Source organism: Eptesicus fuscus, chromosome 11, assembly GCF_027574615.1.
Source record: "Eptesicus fuscus isolate TK198812 chromosome 11, DD_ASM_mEF_20220401, whole genome shotgun sequence".
NCBI lineage: Eukaryota > Metazoa > Chordata > Mammalia > Chiroptera > Vespertilionidae > Eptesicus > Eptesicus fuscus.
Window position 1 is genome coordinate 46,439,922 of NC_072483.1, and position 22,025 is coordinate 46,461,946.

Sequence of the window (22,025 nt, forward strand, 5' to 3'; positions counted from 1 at the left end):
GTTTCCTTAAATTGTTTTGGTCTCCTTGCTCACCAATGGTTTTAATAAAAGTGGTAAAAATTAATAATCAGAGACTCATTTCCCCTACCAACTCTCCTAGGACCGAAAGGGTACTAAATCAATAAAGGCACAGTAATGAAAGAAAGAAAGAAAGAAAGAAAGAAAGAAAGAAAGAAAGAAAGAAAGAAAGAAAGAAAGAAAGAAAGGAAGGAAGGAAGGAAGGAAGGAAGGAAGGAAGGAAGGAAGGAAGGAAGGAAGGAAGGAAGGAAGAGAAAGAAAGAGAAAGAAAGAAAGAAAGAAAGAAAGAAAGAAAGAAAGAAAGAAAGAAAGGAGGGAGGGAGGGAGGGAGGGAGGGAGGGAGGGAGGGAGGGAGGGAGGGAGGGAGAGAGAGAGAGAGAGAGAGAGAGAGAGAGAGAGAGAGAGAAAGAAAGAGAGAGAGAGAGAAGAGAGAGAGAGAGAGAGAGAGAGAGAGAGAGAGAGAGAGAGAGAAAGAAAGAAAGAAAGAAAGAAAGAAAGAAAGAAAGAAAGAAAGAAAGAAAGAAAGAAAGAAAGAAAGAAAGAAAGACAACAAACAACCTAGAGATCATGAACAATAATCACAATGCAAGCCTGGTGCCAGGCAGTTTACAAAATGCTTTAATGATATAGTATTTCAGCTGCTGAATTTGGCCAAGAAATTGTCCTCACAGTTAAAGGAATGTTATTGGTCATTTTTAAGTCCCTTCTGAAAGTTGCTGAAGTTAATTTGCTAAAGATACTGTCTTTTGGAAACACATGACCCACAGCTTCTTGGCTTATTTCATCGATAGAAGAAAGACTTAGTCATCATCAAGTGTCACAACGAGGGTGACTCACAGAGTGAGGAGGGTGCCTGACGCTTCCTTACACATGTGGGTACTCAGAGCACCTGCACTTCCAGAGGATCAGCCCGGCCAGAGTGACACAACTCTTCCTTCCCCAGCACAGACGGCAGATCGCAATCAGCCCAGCAAGTCCACAGCAGCGTCCACTCCCAGGTCATCTTTAAAAAGGTAACACATGGCTCAGCTTTGTCATTTATTCCTTCTTTGCTCATGTCAATCTTCAAACTGTCTTTGATTACAGAATTAATCAAGTTGTCTGTCATGTTGTGGTTAACTGTTGCTATACAAAGAAAAGAATTAACATGTTGGGAGGCAGTACTAGGTCCATCTCACAACAGAAGTGATCTCAGTGTCACCTAGGACCTAGCCTTGCGCTCCGCAGTCTCTCCTTGAATGTTCTTTAGCTCCCTAGAGTTACAATTAAATTGATGTCTAGTTATTTTCTCAGGGACTATTCAGTACCATCTGTGAAACTGCAGTGAGGAGGGGCTCCCCCCAAAAAATAGGAATCTTAGTTGAGTTTCTTACTGGAATAACAGGGCTGCAGGGCTGATGTGTATCTATCTGCTTCACCAGTGTTATCAGACGTCCATGTAGACGAATGTGCACACACACACTAAACTGGTGCGAATGCCTGCTGGGTCAGCAGGACAGGGAGATTCCTCCCAGTGCACACTGGACTCCCGGATCTCCGGCTGACAGCAATAAACCTGCTTCAGGTTTTACTCTTCATTTTTGTAGGATGCCGTGGTTGATGTTTTCACTTGGACTTCTTTTAAAGGAGAAAGTTGGGTTAGTGGTTTTGTTGCTATTTAATCCTGGCAGCCCTTGTTTAAGGCTTTCTGATTCAAACGGTGCTGTGATGCTTTCTCTCCGTGGGCTGATTTTCGAAGTTGGGGAAAGAGTTTAAATAAAACACATTGAAATTAAAAATCAGTTTGGGGTTGTACAAATGGCTCTGAAATGTCCTGCTATACCATTTGCTCAAGGATAAGAACTATGTTTATCTTAATATCCTTTGGCATATATTAAGTGCTCTAAAAATATCCTTGGCTAATTGTTGCATAAAATGAAATCGAAATGTTATATCATCTTTGCATTGTATTTTTGAGATTTGAAAACTGTGCCCAATTTTTAGAACAAGCCTCAATGTTCAGATGTAAGAAAAAATTATTATTACATACATTTCAAATGGGGAAAATGGAAATTGGCCTTAAAACTCTTACAACAAATTCCACTTTCCTAAGATATCATCTTTAAAAACTCAGATCTTTTCTTCTGCTTGAAGATAACTATGATTGAAAGAAATATATTGAATACTTGAACACACTTTCTGCATCTATCTATAGCATTCTCTCTATATTCTAAGCTTTCTTTGAATATCAAGTACAATATTTACAATATATAATCTCTTCCAGTTAGCAGTTTTTATTTAGCGACCATAAGTAAAGGAACCATGGCTTTGACAATAATTCTTTTTTTTTTTATTTAACCTTGTCTTTTTTTAAATTAATTTATTTATTGATTAAGGTATCACATATTTGTCCTCATCCCCCCATTCCCATCCCACACCCCTCCCCATGGATGCCCCCACCCCCCTGTTGTCCTTAACCACTGGTTAGGCTCATATGCATGCACACAAGTCCTTTGGTTGATCTCTCCCCTTTATCCCCACCCTCCCCTACCTTCCCTCTGAGGCCCGACAGTCTGATCCATGCCTCCTTGTTTCTGGGTCTGTTCTTGTTCATCAGTCTATGTTGTTCATTATTTCCCCTAGATGAGTGAGATCATGTGCTATTAGAAAGACAATAATTCTTAACCTGCCGGTACTGTCAGGAGGCATACTGACAAAGTAATAAGACTAGGGGGGACTGGGAATAATTAATTAATAATTATGGGTGCTATGGTGACTATAAGAGTTTTGAGAGGAGGCAAAAGAAAATCAGAGATACTTTTATCCTTAGAACTAAAAATATTAAGCATAAATCCACCAAGTCTTCTACATTGAGAGCGGCTGGCACACCTCTGCGCCGAGACTGAATGAGTCTGCAGAGGAAGAACTACCTCTCCACGCCTCGCTGTCCCCCCACCCCCACCCCTACACAAAGGGCACTCAGGGTACCCCGAGCCCCTCTCTCCTGCAGGAAACAGGATGCAAGGGAAATGGACTGGGTGCAGGAGCGTCTTCATCCCATTGAGTGAGGGATCAAAGCCATCATAAGTAGCATCATCATCATTGTTCTTGTTATTTTAATAGATCCTCAAAAGAGCATTTGTTGCTTAATGTAAGCATATTCCATGTAGAACCCCTTGGCTCCATCTTAAATTTCTATTTAGACTTCTGGTGCCTAACTTGAACATTTTTTCCCCACAGAAACATAATTCATTAGTCATTTAGTTGTGTCATTTGGCCCAAATGTGTTTTTTAATTATTATTAAATAAAAAATTCATCAGAAATCTGTGAAAGGTTACTTGGATTTAAAAAAAAAACACAGAATTTCTTACTTCAATGAAAAGGTCAACCCAAAAATGAATTCCAGTGTAAGTTAACCAGGTTTACAATATTTTTTTAAAAATATATTTTTATTGATTTTTTACAGAGAGGAAGAGAGAGGGATAGAGAGTTAGAAACATTGATCAGTTGCCTCCTGCACACTCCCTACTGGGGATGTGCCCGCAACCAAGGTACATGCCCTTGACCAGAATCGAACCTGGGACCCTTGTGTCTGCAGGCCGACGCTCTATCCACTGAGCCAAACGGGCCAGGGCAGGTTTACAATATTTAAATGTTCAAGAGACTGACATATCTAGACTGCTGTTAGTCTTAAGAAAGCCTGTGCAAGAAAACCTCAAAAAGAGAGTATTTTAGAAAGCTATTGCTAAATGCTCTCTATTAAATGTAGGTAAATAACTTAATTGTTGATTCAAGTTAGGCCCGATTACAATAAATTAAAGGTAAATAAAGATGCTATAAATTCCTATCAATGTTGACAGTTTTAGTACTGCTTTCTAAAACAAAGTCCTCTGTGGAGCTATGTGGAAATAAAATCAAGTGGTGTAGAAAGAATTCAATGTTCCGTATAAAAAGTATACTTTATAATGCCATTGAGACATTATTTTCCATTCTTGTGTGTGTCATTTATTTTTAAAGGGCAGAGGAAGATGAATAAAGGAAGTAATAGCAAAAGATCTTATTTTAGATGTTCTACTAGGAGGAAAGCCAGAAAGAGAAAGTTAGAAGAAGCAGAAGTGAGCACGGACAGCAATCAAGTTGCAATATTTTCCTATAGCTGCCGTCAGGTGGTTACTCTTAAGCACTTTGCCTGGCAAATGAAAGAGAAAATTACTTCTCCTTTCTCTGTTCCTTTTGCATCTTTGTGGCATGGTAGAGAATTTTGATAAAGTATCTTCATTCTTCCTGTTGACTAATAATGTGTCCATCTCTTTGTAGTTCTCCCTTCTCATTTTACAGTTTAGTTCAGAGAAGGAAGCTTCAGGTCTAGCCATTCTCTGGCAAATAACCTTACCCTATGATACATACCCTACTTGGCTCACAGAGCTAGTTTGACAATTAAATGACATAAATATTACTTGAACACTTTTCAAAATTTTTTGAAGTTATCTAATTGGAAGTGTGAATATTATTATGAATTATTCCCTGATCATTGGGAGGGCTCCAAGGTTAATCCAATTACCACTAATTGGATTAATCAGCGATAGAAAGAGTGGAAACTTCTTTCTTTTCTTCCTCTCTTTCCTTCCACAGCATGTATTTAGTTAATGCAAGTATCACAAAAGGCACTGGCCACGTAGAAGAGTGTACACACAGCCAGACTTCCAGAGTTGGGAATCCAGGGGGCAGCGGAGCAGAGGATGAAAGCGTGATGGTGGAGTAGAATGGCCTAGAGATCAGTTCCAGAAACAGCACTACAACTGTATCTTAAGGCAATTAACCTGCATTTCTGAATTTGTTTCCCCATCTATAAAACAGATAATTTTATTAAAAGGTTTAAATGAGATAAATATTTATAGATCGTAGCAGAGGGCCTAGAACATGGTAAGCTTCCTATAAATTATAGCCATTTCTATCATTCCTATCTGTGCAGTCACCTGTAAAGCCTAAGGACCATGGGCTGTCTAGGAGCATATTCTGAACTCTGTAGAGTCAACAGGCCACCCATCTGCTGGGCACCCTCAGAGGAGTCTATAGTGGCCCAAACTCAAAAGCTTCAGCCAGAATGTAGGCTTCACAAATGCAGCGAGCACTAATTTAGTAATTTCTAAATTCATAAATAGTGTCCTGTGCTAATTTGGTTTGTTCACTGCTTCCTATCCTTCTGATGGCAAAAAAAGGCTTTTGTTTTAATCCTAGACATTAATACTTACAGCAGCAGGATATGAGTATCATTTATAAGTATCAAAACTTTTCTGTAAGACCATTAAAAAAAAACCCCAACTCTCATCAATCTGGCATTACCAAGGAATGAATGACTGAATTTCCAGAAAAGTAGTTCTGGATGCTGTGAAGTTTTGGACCCCCAAGGTGAGGAAGTGCTAGACCAGTGGTTCTCACCTTGGGGTGATTTTGACCCCCAGGGCACATGGCAATGTCTAAAGATATTTTTGGTTGTCACAACTAGGGAGAGGGGGCTACTGGCATCGAATGGGTAGAGGCTGAAGGTGCTGCTACTAGTAAACATCCTGCAATATACAGGACAAGTAATTTCTAGGGCAAAGTATCCAACGTGTTGAGGTTGAGAAACCTGTGCCTAGATATGAGCAGTGCATAGAGCAGACCCTTCACACAGTGAAAGCCACTGATCCTGACATCACCATAAAGGCCTTCCTGTGTAGCAGGCCTTTAGTCATCTTATTTTACCAGGCACTCTCCAAGGTAGCTATTATCTCTATTTATAGATAGGAAAGTAGAGTCTGAGAAATGATAATTTGCCCGAAGACCTTCTGATGATAGAGCAACTGGGACTGAACTTCTGCTGGTCAGATCCTGAGGCCTGAGCTAACCTGCACGTGTGTGTGTGTGTGTGTGTGTGTGTGTGTGTGTGTGTGTTTGCATGTGCCTGCATGTGCCTGCATGGTGCCAGTCCTTGCTGCCCAGATTTTTACTAGTGAAGTGGCTAGTGTTTATTTTGGCTTAAGAAAAATCTCCATGGCCAGTTCATCAGAGGATGCACATTTAGTACTGCACCTGTCCTCAGGCACTGCAGCCTGGGGCTGCAGATCTGCTTTCTCTTACTTTGTTTCCAAACTTGCCCAGCACCTAGGCTCACAGCCACTGGGTGCTAAGAGAACTGTTACAAACCGAGGTGCTTATTCCCTTGAACCAAGAGATTCGTACCTCTATTAAGCAGTTTTCTGTGAGATAAATTGGAAAGTAGAAAAATAAGCAAACAATCCAAGCAACTAAGGTCAGTGTCCTGAGTCTCTGAATCGCTGGAATTAGGGAGCCATGTGGAGCAGGGTATGGTTGAAGCAGGCCTGTTAGTCACTGTTACTCATTTACTTCTTGGTGGTCAATGAACCAATGGGCCATCAATTGGCTTCTGTGTACAGGTCATGTTCCCAATGACTCTGACCGAGGGCTGCTGCTCAGAGGTGGCATCGTGGCTAAAATACTATTAGAGGTCAAAGTTAGTTTTTGGCTGACTTGGTCCAATGACCTAGAGGAATGTGAACCTTAGGGACTGAGAAAGAACCAGTATTTTTGAACAATAGTATTTGAGTTAAGGACAGGCTTTGCAAAACTCTAGGTCAAGTTGGCAGTCCCTTGGATGCAGGATGCAGGATGCAGGCTGGGACACTAGCATCAGAAATGACCCTTTGCCCAGAGATGAACCTCATAACGCAACTTCTTTTTCCTTTTTCTTATTGATTGATTGATGAGAGAGAAAGAGAGAGAGAGAGAGAGAGTGTGTGAGTGAGAGAGAGAGAGAGAGAGAGAGAGAGAGAGAGAGAGAGAGAGAGATCAACTTGTTTTCCACTCATTTATGTATTCATTGGTTTCTTTTTTTATGTACCCTAACTGGGGATTAAACCCACAACCTTGGCATATTGAAACAACATTATAACCAACTGAGTTACCTGACCAGGGCCTGACAACACAATTTAATATGAACCCCTTTTTAACAACTAAAAAGTTCCTCTCTGTCTTCTTATTACCAGATAAAAATGGGTTTGGTTAGGTAAGGAGTAGGTTGAGAGGGAGATGGGAAGGATGAGAAGGGAAAGGGAGGGAAAATAAAAGAAGGCAGAGGGAGGGAGCGGAGGCGGGGAGGGGAGAGGCTGACTGCTTTGGTTTGAGTTTTTATTTTTCTCCAGAAGGTGTGGAGGTGGACTTACCAGAAAGTAGAAGGCAGAAAACTTGGTGCACAAAGTCACTAGATACTGAAGTCCTAGAGTTCTTACCTGTTTTTGGCATGAGACACAAAGCAATTCAATGAAGCCTTTTCTTAGAAAAATGTTTTATTTTCCCTTGCCAAATTTTCAACCTTTTATTTTGAAATAATTTAGAACTTATGAAAAGTTCTACCTAGATTTTCTAAATATTAACATTTAATCACATTTTATTCTCATTCTTTCTTTATATACATATATATGTGTTTTATATGTTTGTTTATTTGTGCACATATTCTTATTATTTTCTAAATTGCTTGAGTGTAAGTTGAAGATACGGTGCTATTTAATCTTCAGATATTTCAGTGTGTATTTCCTAAAAAGCAGGACACTTTCAAAATAATCATAGTAAATCAACAAAATTGAAAAACTAATGTTAATGCAATATTATTTATCAGATCTAGAGATCTCACTCCAATTTCCCTAGTTGACCTAATAATGTTCTTTTTGGTGAAAGAAAAACAAAGATTTTCTGGTCCAGGATCACATGTTGTATTGGGTTATCACATCTCTTTAGTCTTCATTTATCTAGAACAGTCCTCAGTCTTTTTTCTCCTTCAGGACTTTGATGTTTTGAAGAGTACAGGTATACATTAAGTAGAACTGAAAGATATGTCTGTGCATGGTTAGCTGCTGGTTATGCACAGACGTGCTCTGCGTCCTTCCCAGTGGGGCATCTGGAACAGTTCTAAGTCTTTCTTTTTTTAAAAAGATAATAATACGAAGGTCATTATTAGAGATCAGAATAAAGGAAGTGAAGTGGAAACCATGCTCTTAAGAAGTTGCCATGTTAGGACACGGTGGCTTTGCAGGCCGCTTTATGAGCTCTTGCATCAAGGTCATGGTGGTAGCAGTTTCTCAACTTCCCTACAAGCTGCAGCTTCTCCATGCTCCAGGGCTTCAGGCTGACATCACTAAAGAGATCACTAAAGAGTTCACTTCCTGATCTCTCAGCTTCATCCTTCCAGGCCTTCACTCCCCACAACCACTGTAATCATGTAATCCCTGATTCCCATATTACACTCCTTGTTTCTATAATTGTTATAGCGACTCTCATTTTATGACCACACTCAGACTGATACAGCTGTATTCCTATCTTTCTTTGCCTTCATGACTTGGAGGGTTTTGAACAGTGTGCCATAGCAGGAGGCACATGACCTTGGTATGTCCCATAACCAGTAGGATTAATTTTTATTTCATATGTAGAGATTTTAAGGAAATTTTGTATTTATAAATTGGACTAGTGTAGTGTTTTGCTTAAGTGTGACCTTGATAAATAATCTTTGAATAACCCAATATTGACTGTTTTCCCTGAATGGAATCTGTAGGCTTCATTGCAATTCAAATCCCATGGAAATTATTTGAAAAAGGCAAATGCCCATGGGGTTTAATGTCTCCTAGAGCAGAGAGTGGAGACTCTGTGTTGTCATGTTTTGCCAGGGGCAAGCATAAGGGGAGGAACAGTAAAACAATGGCTTACCTTTGTGAAACCTTCTACACTGCACTTTTACATGTAAGTTGATTCAGGTGGTTGTCTGTTGGATTTCTCCACTGTGAAATTACTATTACTCTTTTTTTAAAGTTAGTATGCATCTTATGGGGAGATTCTTTGAAATTCTATAATTATTTTTTTCTCATCAGAGTTTCACCCACTAGTTTTAGCATCCATTGAACATTCTTGCCTGAAAAAATTGGTAGTTTTCTAATTCCATCATCCCTTTTACACTTATTAATTGGAATATTAGTTCTTCTGTAAAATGAGGCAAATAATGTGCCCTGTCTAACTCACAAGGTTGTTGAGAAGATCAAATGAGTTAAACATAAATGTGCAGAGTAGAAGGCTTCAGAAAGGTAAGCCATTGTTTTATTGTTTCTCCCCTTATGCTTTCCTCTGGCAAAACAGGACAACACAAAAAGTATCACTCTCTGCTCCAGGACACATTAACCTGTGTGAGCATTTGCCTTTTTCAAATAATTTCCATGGGATTTGAATTGCAATGAAGCCTACAGATTCCATTCAGAAAATATTCAATACTGTATTTAATTATTCGATAATTATTTACCAAGGCCAGACTTAAGCAAAACACTACACTAGTTGAATTTATAAATATAAAATTTCTTTAAAATGTCTACATATGTAATTTTATAAAAAGTTAGTTACACCCCCACCCCCAAATTATACATTTTAATGTATTTATATATTTCAGAAGGGGAAATCCTGCTACGTGGACAGTGATTTGCAACAAATCAGTAACTCCTACACAGGAAAGATTTGGGGAAACTACACCAAATTATTAAGTCAGTGTAGTCTAAACACTGGACTGCTATAGAAATAATCATAGCCATACCACAAGAATCAACTAGTTTGCCCAAACCTATCTTTTTGTTGTAGTTGTTAATCCTCACCCATGGAGATTTTTCCATTGATTTTTAGAGAGAGTGAAGGGGAAGGGGAGAGACAGAGAGAAATATCCATGTGAGAGAGACACATTGATTGGTTGCCTCCGGCACATACTGCAACCAAGGTACATCCCCTTGACTGGAATCAAACCTGGGACCCTTCAATCCACAGGCCGATGCTCTATCCACTGAGCCAAACCAGATAGGACCAAACCTACCATCCTATATAATAAAGAGATAATATGCTAATTAGACTGAACAGCAGAATGACCATGAGGACGACTGTCTGGACCCAGGCTGCGAGGGCCACAGCAGCCGTGGCTGCGAGGGCCAAGCCCCTTGCATGAATTTTGTGCATCGGGCCTCTAGTCTATATATACACTGAGTGGCAAGATTATTATGATCTCTGAATGCATAATAATCTGGCCACTCAGTATATATCCTATATAATAAAAGGATAATATGCAAATTGTCCCCTTGACCAGGAGTTCGACCAGCAGGCCAACCGCCCATGTCCCCTCCCCCTGGCCAGGCTGGCTGGACCCCACCCATGCACGAATTCATGCACTGGGCCTCTAGAATTTGAATATTTACCTCTGACTAATTTTTATCAATTGACAGTTTTTTTATCCTTTCTTTCTTTAGCTATAGATCTTTTGTCAGGGGGAAAAAGTGAAAGCAGAACCTAAAACTCCCTTGAGAAGTTTAGAAGATATATTACATTGAGTTATCTTTTATCTGAAACGATCTGTTCCTTATAAAGCAGTAGAAATAAAATAGTCTGCATGTGTGCACACAAGTGTGTGTATATTTAATTTTATCTCTCTGTGTGTGTTTAAGATCTTTATTATGGGGAGAATGTTTATATACAAAGGAAAAAAACTAGGAAAAAACCCACAAAATGTTAAGTCAAATGTGATGATCATTACTTTATCTTTTTTTTCTGCATTTGCTAAATATTTTTTACCATGAGCACAAGTCACTTTTATAAGTTGAAAAAAAGAGCAATTTAAAAAAAATGATTCAAAGGAAAAGACAGAATATATATATAATCATATTAAATATTATTATATTTAATATATATATTAAAAAGCCCAAACAAAATTTATAAAATTTCTTGGCCTTGCCAGTACTTTTTGAACACAGTGTCTATGAGCAGCCATGATTCCAGAAGCATCCATGAAGCCTGAACTTGAACTCAGGGCCTATCTATCCATTGTCCTCTAGGAGGTACTTAAGGCCTCTTTTGATTCTAAAGGTGTTTCCAGGTCCAGGGTAAAGGTGTGTGTGGACCTACGGCAAAGTGAGGGAACTTTCTGAGGCTCCATGGGGGAAGGAATAAGGTCTTTCTCACATGGATGTTCTCTGTGGCCTCTCTTCCTTCCATAAGCAGAGAAAGCCAATACAGGCCATGGGCTGCTCCTATGTGGGGTGGGACCTGATCATCTCCCTTTGGGCTGCCCTATGGCTGTGAGGTAGGAGGCCTGGACTGCCTTGATGTACAGACCTGAGGCAAGTAGGCAAAGCCCTACAGTTCTTATCTATTTCCTCCTACCAGATGGCTTGCTCTTCCCCAGACATCATTATCCACAGTAAAAGTAATAGGGTTGTCTGTCTTTGTAAATAACACTGTATTGTATATGGAACTTTATATCCTAAGATTGTCTGAAATATTTTCCTGTGATAGTTTTGATATTACACTTCCAAATTATTATTATACTTGTTTTCAATGATACAATGCCTCATTCATCCACAACTATTATTTTTCTAGAGGCCTGATGCATGAAACTCATGCAAGGGGCTTGGCCCTCGCAGCCCCGGCTTCATCTGGAAGGTCATCTGGAAGGTCATTTGGCTGTTAGGTCTAATTAGCCTATTATACTTTTATTATTATAGATAGCCAAACCCTGTACAATATTTAGTGGACCTTTCAAAGTGGCATATACATTTAAATGGTCAAGACTATAAAATTCCTATAGTATTGTTTCTTTAACATTTATTCTTAACCTAAAAATAATTGTGAGAATTCTGAATTGCTGCAGTAAGTGTTTATGAAATAATAAAATTTTCTTTAAAAAAATTTTTTTAAGTGATTTATGCTCAGGGGAAATGCAGATGCAGACTTCTTTCTGCCTAATTTATTTTAGGCTCGAGGTTGTCTCCAGTCCTGAGAAAAATTAGTTTTCCTGGTCAGTCTCCTGCATCTATGGTCAAAGCCTCACAATTTTAAAGTATGAACTGGCTCGGCTTTGTCTTCTGTACATGTGATCTTTTTTCTCCCAGGAAGCTGGAATCCAAAGAGGTCAGAATCTGAGGATTACTGATTCTGGTTTGGGATTCTGTGCCCTTGGCCATCATCCCTCTTTCAACCTCTTCCTATTCATCTCACCCTCTCTCGGTGAACTCATTGGTGGCCTTGCACTTCAACACTGTCTGCACTGAGTTGTCTCAGAGTTCTCTCTCTCTCTCTCTCTCTCTCTCTCTCTCTCTCTCTCTCTCTCTCTCTCTCTCTCTCTCTCTTTCTCCCACTTACTTTTTCTTATTATTACTTGGTTAATGTTTGCATTACTTTAGAGAAGTGGTTTGGCACCTAAATGGCCATCTTCCTAACCAAATGAGTTATTTTTAAAATTATTTATCCACTCAAATGTATTAAAATACCTCAAGTTCATCAATCCTGGGTCTGATGCTTTGATGGTCCTAATTTGAATTTTCTTTCTAATTGTGTACCCTCAGGACAACATCTTATTTTATTGTTCAAGAAAGAAGTGACCTTGTGTGTACAGGGAAACAATGTTCTTATGGGTGTTAGCCCTCCTCGTCCTTTGCGGTTTTCTATGGAACTATACTAGTAAAAGACAACCAAAGATTGTAGACATCACCGATAAGTACATTTTCATTACGGGGTGTGACTCGGGCTTTGGAAGTTTGGCGGCCAGGACTTTTGACAAAAAAGGATTTCGCGTGATTGCTGCCTGTCTGACTGAAGCGGGATCGACAGCGTTGAAGGCGGAAACCTCCGAGCGGCTTCACACTGTGCTTCTGGACGTGACGGACCCAGAGAACGTCAAGAGGACTGCCCAGTGGGTGAAAGGCCACGTTGGGGAAAAAGGTGAATGACGTGGGGCTGGGAAGAATGGAAGGGGAGTTGCGAAGTAACTAAAGCTAGTAAAATGTGCTTGGATAGTAAGTGGCCTTTCCAGAAAATGTCTCTTAAATGCCCGCTATACACTGGGGAAGACTGGAGAAATCTTAGGATAGCCTTTAATGGTGTACATGAGAAACACAGCTCAAGTTATCCTCAGTCTTAAAGCCCACTGGTGAATTTAGAACTGAGATGGACGTTGAACTTTTCCTGGCCTTCTCCAGTGAAGTGCTCCTCTAGCCACATATACAGCAAAGGAACTTGGGGTTAAAATCTACAGGAGAATGTGGGAACAATCCCCAAATTGCCATCTGGATACCTGAAATCTGCTTCCCACTGCAAAATGGTTCCAGAGCTCATACATTTTCAATGGCCAATGTAGAAAATGGCCTCAGAATTTCAGTATAGGTGTCTTTGATAGTCATGGTAGAGTAGTGAGCCACTGGGCCTCATTCTGCTAAGATGGCAGCATTCTGAACTCGAGGACTTTTATTGGCTTGAATGAAGTTTGAAATATTCTCATGGATGAAGATATTTAATGGGTCCACAAAGGAAAAAACACACAAATGTTTTTCTCTATCACATCTTCATCATATAGTTGAGAGTCTATTCCTCAAAACCAATGGTTTGATAGACTCCACATAATTTTTAAAGCTTGAATTCCAAACACCTTTGCACATAATAAATGTCTCCCAACATAAATAAGCCAAGTGAATGATGGGATTTTTTTTTACCAAAAATAAATGTGAGGTAGATGGATGTTGCTCTTCATCCATATAAACAGTTTATCAATATGCTCTGGCCTTGCCATCTAGAAAGGTAGAAAAATAGACCAATTTACTCTATATCTGAGATTAAAAAGCAGAAGTCCCACTGAGTATCAGCATTTGACATTCAGAACCAGAAAATAGAATAACTGTGATACTGGCTTCCAGTAACAGAAGTTCAACTATTTCAATTCAGCCTCCCACCCTTTCTGCTGTCACTTCCCAAAACGGTAGAGTATTTCAAAGCAGGAGTATGACTAGGGGAGGAAATGATACCATTGTGAAAAGCAAAGGCTGTATTTCCATTAAGGATGCCTCTACCACATCTCCTTTCCTTCCTCTCTGTTCTAGGGCTCTGGGGTCTGATCAATAATGCTGGTGTTCTCGGCGTGCTGGCTCCAACCGACTGGCTGACAGTGAAGGACTACAGGGAACCCGTAGAAGTGAACCTGTTCGGACTCATCGACGTGACCTTAAATATGCTTCCCTTGGTCAAAAAAGCTCGAGGGAGGGTCATCAATGTCTCCAGCATTGGGGGTCGTCTTGCATTTGGTGGAGGAGGCTATACACCATCCAAATACGCAGTAGAAGCCTTCAATGACAGCTTAAGGTAAAGCAAATGCTATATTAAGAAATAATAGTGGCTAACATTTATTGAATGTTTATTATGTACCAGACATTCTATTTAGTGCTTTAAACTATTCCCAATAGATAGCTTATCACAAGCATGTCAAACTCAAAGGCTAACACGGGCCAAGTAAACAAGGTTTAAGTTTACGTGGGTTGCAAAAAAAAAAAAAAAACCACGTAGGTTTTTTTCAATAGAGACATGCTGAATACAAAGGGCTGAAATAAATGAGTAATCATTAACATAAAGTAATAAAACATTTTAATAAAAATTAATATTTTCTTGAACATTAACTTGCCAGACACTGAATAACTGCACAAATTTATAAGCGTAATGCAAATAAACCCATTTTTCTTGTTCTCCGAAAGTGAAATATTTCCTGTTGCACACACCAAACAAGTCAGTCCAAGACTAATGACACGGCCATTGGCTGCTAAAATATTCGCTGCCAGTATTAGTGTAGAGAAATGGTGCGCCTGCGCGTAAGGCGCAAAAGGGAAATGAATGCAATACGATTATAGTAAATCAGTCATTAGTGAACATTGTAGTTCATTATTAATAATTATGTATAACAGGATATTGTAAAAATTAAGTTATAAAATTTTTATTAAAACATTTCTTACATACCATTATTTTGGTTGGGCCACAAAAATATTCATTGTGGGCCACATGAGGCCCACGAGCCACGAGTTTGACATGGTTGGCTTATAACATCATTTTGTTATGTGTTATCAGAGAAACCCTGAGCTCAAAACAAAGTACCAATTTAAAATGCCCTAACTCAGTGCCCCCAAGCATGGATTTCTTTGGGTTTATAATGATTGAGATTTACTGGGCTTCTTGAATCTGTAGGTTTATGTAGTTTGCCAGATTTGGGGAGTTAAATATAGGAAATAATTATTCACATAATGGTTTGCTATACACTGGGTTGCTTTAAAGAAACGGGGACCATGATTTCGCCAAAACCCTGTTGCCTGGTAAATGCATAGGTTTAGGTTTTCTGCAGTGAGATGATGAAAGAGCTTGCTGAGTGGCCTAAGGAACAGGTTAGTCAAGTCATACTGTGTTCCTCAGCATATCCTCATTCATGCTGCAGTCTCCTCACGTTCCTAGAATGGAGGTAAACTTGTCCAGCCAGACCAGTCATCAGTCAATTTCACCATAAAGTACCCTAAGTACTGAAAAGAAACCTGTCCTCAGCCCAAATGCTTGTCAATTCAATGAGAGGAGGCTCAGGGGGAACACTGGGCTGGGGGTGGGTCTACCCAGGTCCCTGTCCTGTTCTATCACTAAACCAGCCCTCACTTCACCACCCTGAGCTTCACATCTGCAAACTGAGAGGGTAGAATAAGATGCACCTTTCCAATGCACACGATTCTGTGATCCCATGAAAAGTTTCACAAGAAAATGTCACAAACATTTTCCAAATGAACCTCTACTAAACATCATCAATGGTTTGGTGTGTTTTTTTTACACAGGCGGGACATGAAAGCTTTTGGTGTGCACGTCTCTTGCATCGAACCAGGATTATTCAAAACAGAATTATCAGATCCAGTAAAGACTGCTGAGAAGAAATTTGCCATTTGGAAGGACCTGTCTCCAGATATCAAACACCAATACGGAGAAGGTTACATTGAAAAATGTGAGTTTTGAGGATGGACCCAGGATCCTAGGCAGTATGCAGGAGATTCAAACATATATTAAAAAATGAGGTTCTCATAGTAATAGGGATCTTAAATATGGATCAGGTATTCCTACTAATTCCAGTGTCATCTCTTGCTCCTCTGAGCATTTACTAAGTGCCAAGTTCTATACTGAGCACTTTATAAATTATGTGTATCATTTGTCCCTCAAAAAACCCACAAAAGCACTATAGGAATAGTAAGCAGAGGCTTGGGAAGGTGAAATGGCCTACCCAAGGCAAAACAACTCCTGATCTTCACCTCTACACAAAACTCCGCTACCAATCAATCACTCAACATTGTTCCAGGATTTATGGAGGTTCCAAAATATAAAGACTTCGACTCTTGACCCTTAACTAGCTTATAATCCAGTTGAAAACAAAAAGCAACCAAAAGAGACTGTAAAACAATGAGACTGCAGAGCATGAAGAAAATCAATTCTTTTCATCTTAGACTTAACCCTATAGTCCAGAAGGGTGCTAGATGGTGTGGTCTCTAATTACCCAAGGAATTCAGACAAAGATTTAAAAATGCTGGCTAAGAAACCTTTATGGGACAGGTCAGGTTTGAATGAAGCCTAAAGTACAGGAAGGAATTATTTGGGTAAAAAACTTTCTGGAACAGGAATGCATGGGGAGTGGAGATAGAAGAAGTAAATAAGTCCAGAGATTGAGTCAGGGATTGAGGAATAATAATAAAGATTAGATATGATGACTAACATATAGTGAACATTTATTGTGTACTTGTCCTCACTATAAGAGCTTTACATGATCTTTCATTTAAAATACTTAAATAAAAAGTAAATAGATAAAATGCCCAAATAATCCGTATGAAATAGATACCACCTTATTTTATAGAAACAGAGAAGTAAGTTGCCCAAAGTTGCCGAGTTGTAAGTGGAAGTACTAGATTTGAACACAGGTAACCTGACTTTGCACCACACTATAATGTCAACAGGCATTAAGGAGCTAGTCGAAGTTCCTGTATCAGGATTGCACCTCCACCTCCAACTTCCTGGCACTGCCCCACCTAACTTTGTGTCACTCTATTCCTCCAAGCTGTAATCTAGCCTCTTCATCAATGGGCTTGGTAAGACAGCCAACTGTGGTAAGGTTCAGAGGCCAGTAGTTCACAAAGTGGAGCAAAGACCAAGGCAGATCCACCTAGGGATGTTTTTAGAATGACTGACTCCCTCAACCACCCCACCCACTATACATACACACATACACACACACGCACACAGAGATGCAAACATATACACATATACAGGGTGTCCCAAAAATGAATATGCACTTTTAATTATTATAAAGTCAGTGTTTATTAGCATACAGTTCATTTTCAAAATTTTAAATAATCTGCAGAAATGAATAATTTTTTTTGTCAATGCCTGTTTTCATACTCATGACCATTCTGGTCCAGGCATCACTGATAACTCGAAGCAATGGAGTGGCAAACATCAAGAATCATTTTGTTCAGTATTTATGTGCCCTTGATTCTTCGACTGTTGCTTTGATTCTTCAACAGTTTTGTACCATAAACTTTATCTTTTATGTATCCCCATAAAGAAAAAAGTCTAGCAGCACTTTAGGATAAATTTTCTTTGTTCAAAGTTTAGTCTGGCTTCACCCATTATTTCAAATCAGTTAAAACTGAAAAGGAGTGAAAATTAAGTGAATTATCAGCTGTTAATACACACACACACACACACACACACACACACATCTTTGGGGGACACCCTAAATATCAACTATAACTTCTGGTCTGACAAACCTCCCAGTGCTAACATGTCACTATAGATTTAAACCCACTGCCATTAAATACTATTCCTCACTCACCAAGTCTGAAGGTTCTAAGTAGATTCAGAAACAAAACACTCTTTTAAAAGCGTTCTCTCTACTTGATACTAACATTGATACTTTATAAATGCCTATGAGTATATCACCAACTTCCATCTCAAAATTATGTTTGCACTAGCCCCTGGTTCAAGTGTCCTGTCTCAGAAGTACCACGTGGCTTTGGGCCCAATGTTACACTGGTTGCTCTTTTTAGAGTTTTCCAAGTCGGGATTTGGAGATCAGCCAGACTCACTGTTCCAAAGTAGAACACAAATTTAAGCTCACCTTTCTTCATTTCCCAGGCTGGAGTAATAGGAGTTTAAAATAGCCACTAAGGCTTATTAGGTAACCTCATTTAGACTCTTTGATCAACTTGTGGCTACCTAGGGCCTGAAGTTGAAAAGAAGATTTAAAATAATAGATTTCTTTTGAGAAGACACAATTCAGGTGTTTGTTTGTTTTTTCTTTTAAAATATTTTTATTATTTCAGAAAGGAAGAGAGAGGGAGAGAGGAACATCAATGATGAGAGAGAATCATTGATTGGCTGCCTTCTGCAGGCCTGGCTGACGACTGAACCCGCAACCTGGGCATGTGCCCTTGACCGGAATTGAACCTGGGACCCTTCGGTCCTTCTGCTGATGCTCCATCCACTAAGCCAAACCAGCCAGGACCTCAGGTATGTCTTAAGAGCACAGGAGGCCCTAGCTGGTTTGGCTCAATGGATAAAGCATCAACGCACAGACTAAAGGGTCCTGGGTTTGATTCTGGTCAGTTGAAGGCTCAATCCCTGGCCCAGGTTGCATGTGGGAGGCAACCAATCTATGTGTCTCTCTCATATCGATGTTCCCCTCTCCTTCTCTCCATCCCTTCCACTCTTTCTACAAATCAATGGAAAAATATCCTTGGGTGAGGATTAACAACAACAACAACAACAAAAAGAGCACAGGAGGAATGTTCCAAGTCATTACCAATCCCTTGATGACACACCAGTCTCTTCAAAAGTATCTTAGCTCATTATTCAAACACTTCACTTACCTGAGGAGCAGGATCTCTTCAGCTTCCTGAGTCAGGGCTTTGGAGTGATGATTCTCTCTTTATTCACTGGATTATGGAGGCACATGACACATGAGTGCACGCACACACATGCTTAAGTGCACATGCATTCCCACATTTCCTGTAAACAAAGTACTCCCTCAAAACAAACCCAAAATCAAACCCATCACTCCCTGGGCTCAGGAGCCTCATATACTTTATGAAGCTTGTTTCCCTCGTTGCTTTAAAATAGTGCCTCTCCAAGTTTGGTCTCTGGACCAGTGCCATCAGCATCACCTAGAAACTTGATAGAAATGCAAATTCTTGGGCCCCACCTTACACCTGCTGAAGGTGGGACCCACCAATCTGGGCCTTAGCAAGCCCTCTAGGAAATTCTGCTATCCACTCAGTTTTGAGAGCCAGCAGTCTAGAGAAATCATTGCTGCATTATTTTCTGATAAATAGATAGAAACCCATCACAATGGGCCTCGATTATAATGGCAAATTCAAAATTCCCACTAATGCATCTTCCCCTTTGTACCCTGACCTCTACAGACTTCTTTTCCCCTTTTGCCAAAGAATAAATATACTTTTTTCTTTTTTTACAGGTATGGACAAACTGAAGGGTACTGTATCCTTTGTGAACGTGGACCTCTCCCTGGTGGTGGAGTGCATGGACCATGCTCTCACAAGTCTCTTCCCTAAGACCCGTTATGCTGCTGGAAAAGATGCCAAGACTTTCTGGATACCTCTGTCTCACATGCCAACAGTGTTGCAAGACTTTTTATTGTTGAAACAGAAAGTAGAGCTGGCTAATCCCAAGGCAGTGTGACTCAGCTAACCACAAATGTCTGCTGCAGGCTATGAGTTTGGCTGATATCAAGGACATACCTCCTTTTAAATTTTATTCCTTACCTAATCCAACCTGGACTCATTTAGATCATGCTTCTTTTGATAAATGAAGAGATCCCACCATCCCTGGTGATGTCCCAGAGTCCCTTCTCAAGCCTTCCTTGAAAAGAAGGGCAGGGATGGTATATCACAAAGAAGGGCAGGAATGGTACCTCCCCAATATTTAGGCTTTGCCTGTTTTGTCTGATGTAAGAGAAATTAAAAGGTTTCCCCATCCACAATGATCTCTACCACAGCTTAACCCATACTCCCCACTCCCATTCCTGAATGTTTAATATATGTCCCTTATCAAAATGTTCAGCGATAAGGAGACTGCTTTCGTAAGATATGTACACATATAATACCTTAATAAAAAAATTGGAAAAAAAATAAAAATAAATAAAAAATTTAAAAAAAAGAAGACTGCTTTCGTAAGTGGGTTAGATGTGTTCTGTTATCTTACAGAGAATAAGACTCTGAAGGACTGGAACTCAGTTCTGTAAGCTTTGATGGGGCAGGAGAAGAAGGGTTAGGAAGTGTTATGTGACTGGTATAAGCTAAAGGGCAGTAAACAAACACTAGGGAGGACTGGAAGTAGGAGGGAAGGAAAAGGAATAGAGGACTGAAAAACAGAAATGGGTATAAAAGTGGAGGCAGGGAGATTCCAAGGCAAGCCTTCCTATCCTAGAGGGGACTAGGGAGGATGAACAGCCCATTCAAGGCCACTGTGAGCACCGATGCACACACAGCTGTCTGGAAGAGAAGTGGTAACAACAGAGTAACCAACCATTCCAAAAAGAACAAAAATGTAGGGAATATGTATGTTTATTCTGGTGATTGTAAATAGAACAAGACTAAAGATACCTGATGTAATTTACATCTGAGGTGGTTGGAAATCTGCATTTGAATGGTCTCTGAAGCCCCATGAAGATATAGAACTAAGTTAATGACTCTTTTTACAGCTATACTGTGAGCAGCTCTGCTCCTTGCTCATATTTATGGTTCCAAATTGGATTGGCCCTAGACCCACACACCATCCAAAAAAATGGTTCTCTAAATGGATGCTTCCCCAGATTCTAATATCCATATCACTCACAAAGTTTTGCTGAACATTTACATAGAAATGCATAAAATGTCAGAATTCAACATTTGTTGCAGAATCATATAGAGTGAAAGAGCCAGAGAAATTATCTCACACACACACACACACACACACACACACACACACACACACCACTTATTATGAAGAGAATATTTAAATCTGCAGCTTAAAATCATGTCCATTTAAATATATCAGTAATTCTGTCTATTATCATTTACCTTCTGGAAACATCCGCCTATGAGGCAATGTCTTCCTTTCAAGTGTACAACATATCTATGACTTTGAAAAATCAAATTACCAATGGTATCAGCCTACCTGGATACATATGTCATGATTTTGAAGGAAGATACACTCATCATTTTTGCATGAAAATGAAGAAAAACACAGCAAGATCAGGTAGAAGAATTCTCAGGCCAAGTTAGCTAACCTATTGTCACTACCTACCTGTGAAGTCATCCCCAGCTTGGCCCTGGCCCTAAAGACAGTTCATCTGTTTATCTCTGAAATCTTCTGATTACATTAACCACCTATGGGTTAGGCGACCCTCACTCAATTTGTCCTTGGAACGGAAGTTCATCAATGTTGTTTGCTGGGGCTCCTTCTTCTCACCTTGAATTCCCAGACCTTGGCTTCATTTTACTGCTTTAAAAATGTCTGGCCTGCTGCTCTCTGACCTTCCAGGGCTCCAGGGCTGCCAAGACTTTTAGAACCTGAGAGATCCTCCTTTGCTAAATTTCAACCATTCTAGTCCTGTTTGGGGGCCTACCTAATAGTGTTATATCCTTTGTTTTGCCTGGACCTGGTTTCTTTGCTCATTTCTCCCCGTAGTTACAATTGGTAACTCCCTGTTTCATCTAACCAAAGAAAAGTTCTACTTAAATGAAAGCTTCCAAATATGATAGCACCGCAAAATAAAACCAAATATTTTCACCCAACAACTTTCAAAGCTTTTAAAACTAAATAAAAAGGTGGATGTTTGGAGTATAACGGCATAAGTCTCAACAGAAGCACAAGACCAGAGAGGGAGGTGGAAGGGACATCAGAAAGTCGCTGCACAGGAGTTTGAGGTGTGCGTTCCTAGACTTCTCTCCATCTTGCCATTGCTTGTGTTCTTCTCTGTGCTCTTGGGAAAATTATTTTCCTCTATAATATTTTTGGAGACATATGTGCTGGGAATTCTGCTAAGCACTGGCCTACAGTATGGAACACAGTGGATATTGTCCCTTCCTTCACAGAGCTTACTACCATCCAAAGGCTGGAAGCCACT

At 39.8% G+C, this 22,025-nt stretch overlaps 1 protein-coding gene across 1 annotated transcript; it reads left to right on the forward strand.

The window, feature by feature from the left end:
• Positions 1-893: 893 nt before the first annotated feature.
• On the forward strand, positions 894-20,781 carry DHRS9 (dehydrogenase/reductase 9). Its single transcript, XM_008138600.3, has 5 exons — positions 894-1,031; positions 12,412-12,787; positions 13,939-14,197; positions 15,694-15,857; positions 19,374-20,781. The coding sequence occupies exons 2-5, from the start codon at positions 12,469-12,471 to the stop codon at positions 19,595-19,597; spliced, it is 966 nt and encodes a 321-aa protein (XP_008136822.1). The 5' UTR covers positions 894-1,031; positions 12,412-12,468; the 3' UTR covers positions 19,598-20,781.
• The last annotated feature ends 1,244 nt before the right edge of the window (positions 20,782-22,025 follow it).

Coding starts and splice junctions, on each gene's coding strand:
- DHRS9 (XM_008138600.3), top strand. CDS start 12,469: ATGTTCTTATGGGTGTTAGCCCTCCTCGTCCTTTGCGGTTTTCTATGG. Junction 14,198..15,693: donor GCCTTCAATGACAGCTTAAG/GTAAAGCAAATG, acceptor TTTTTTACACAG/GCGGGACATGAAAGCTTTTG. Junction 15,858..19,373: donor AGAAGGTTACATTGAAAAAT/GTGAGTTTTGAG, acceptor CTTTTTTTACAG/GTATGGACAAACTGAAGGGT.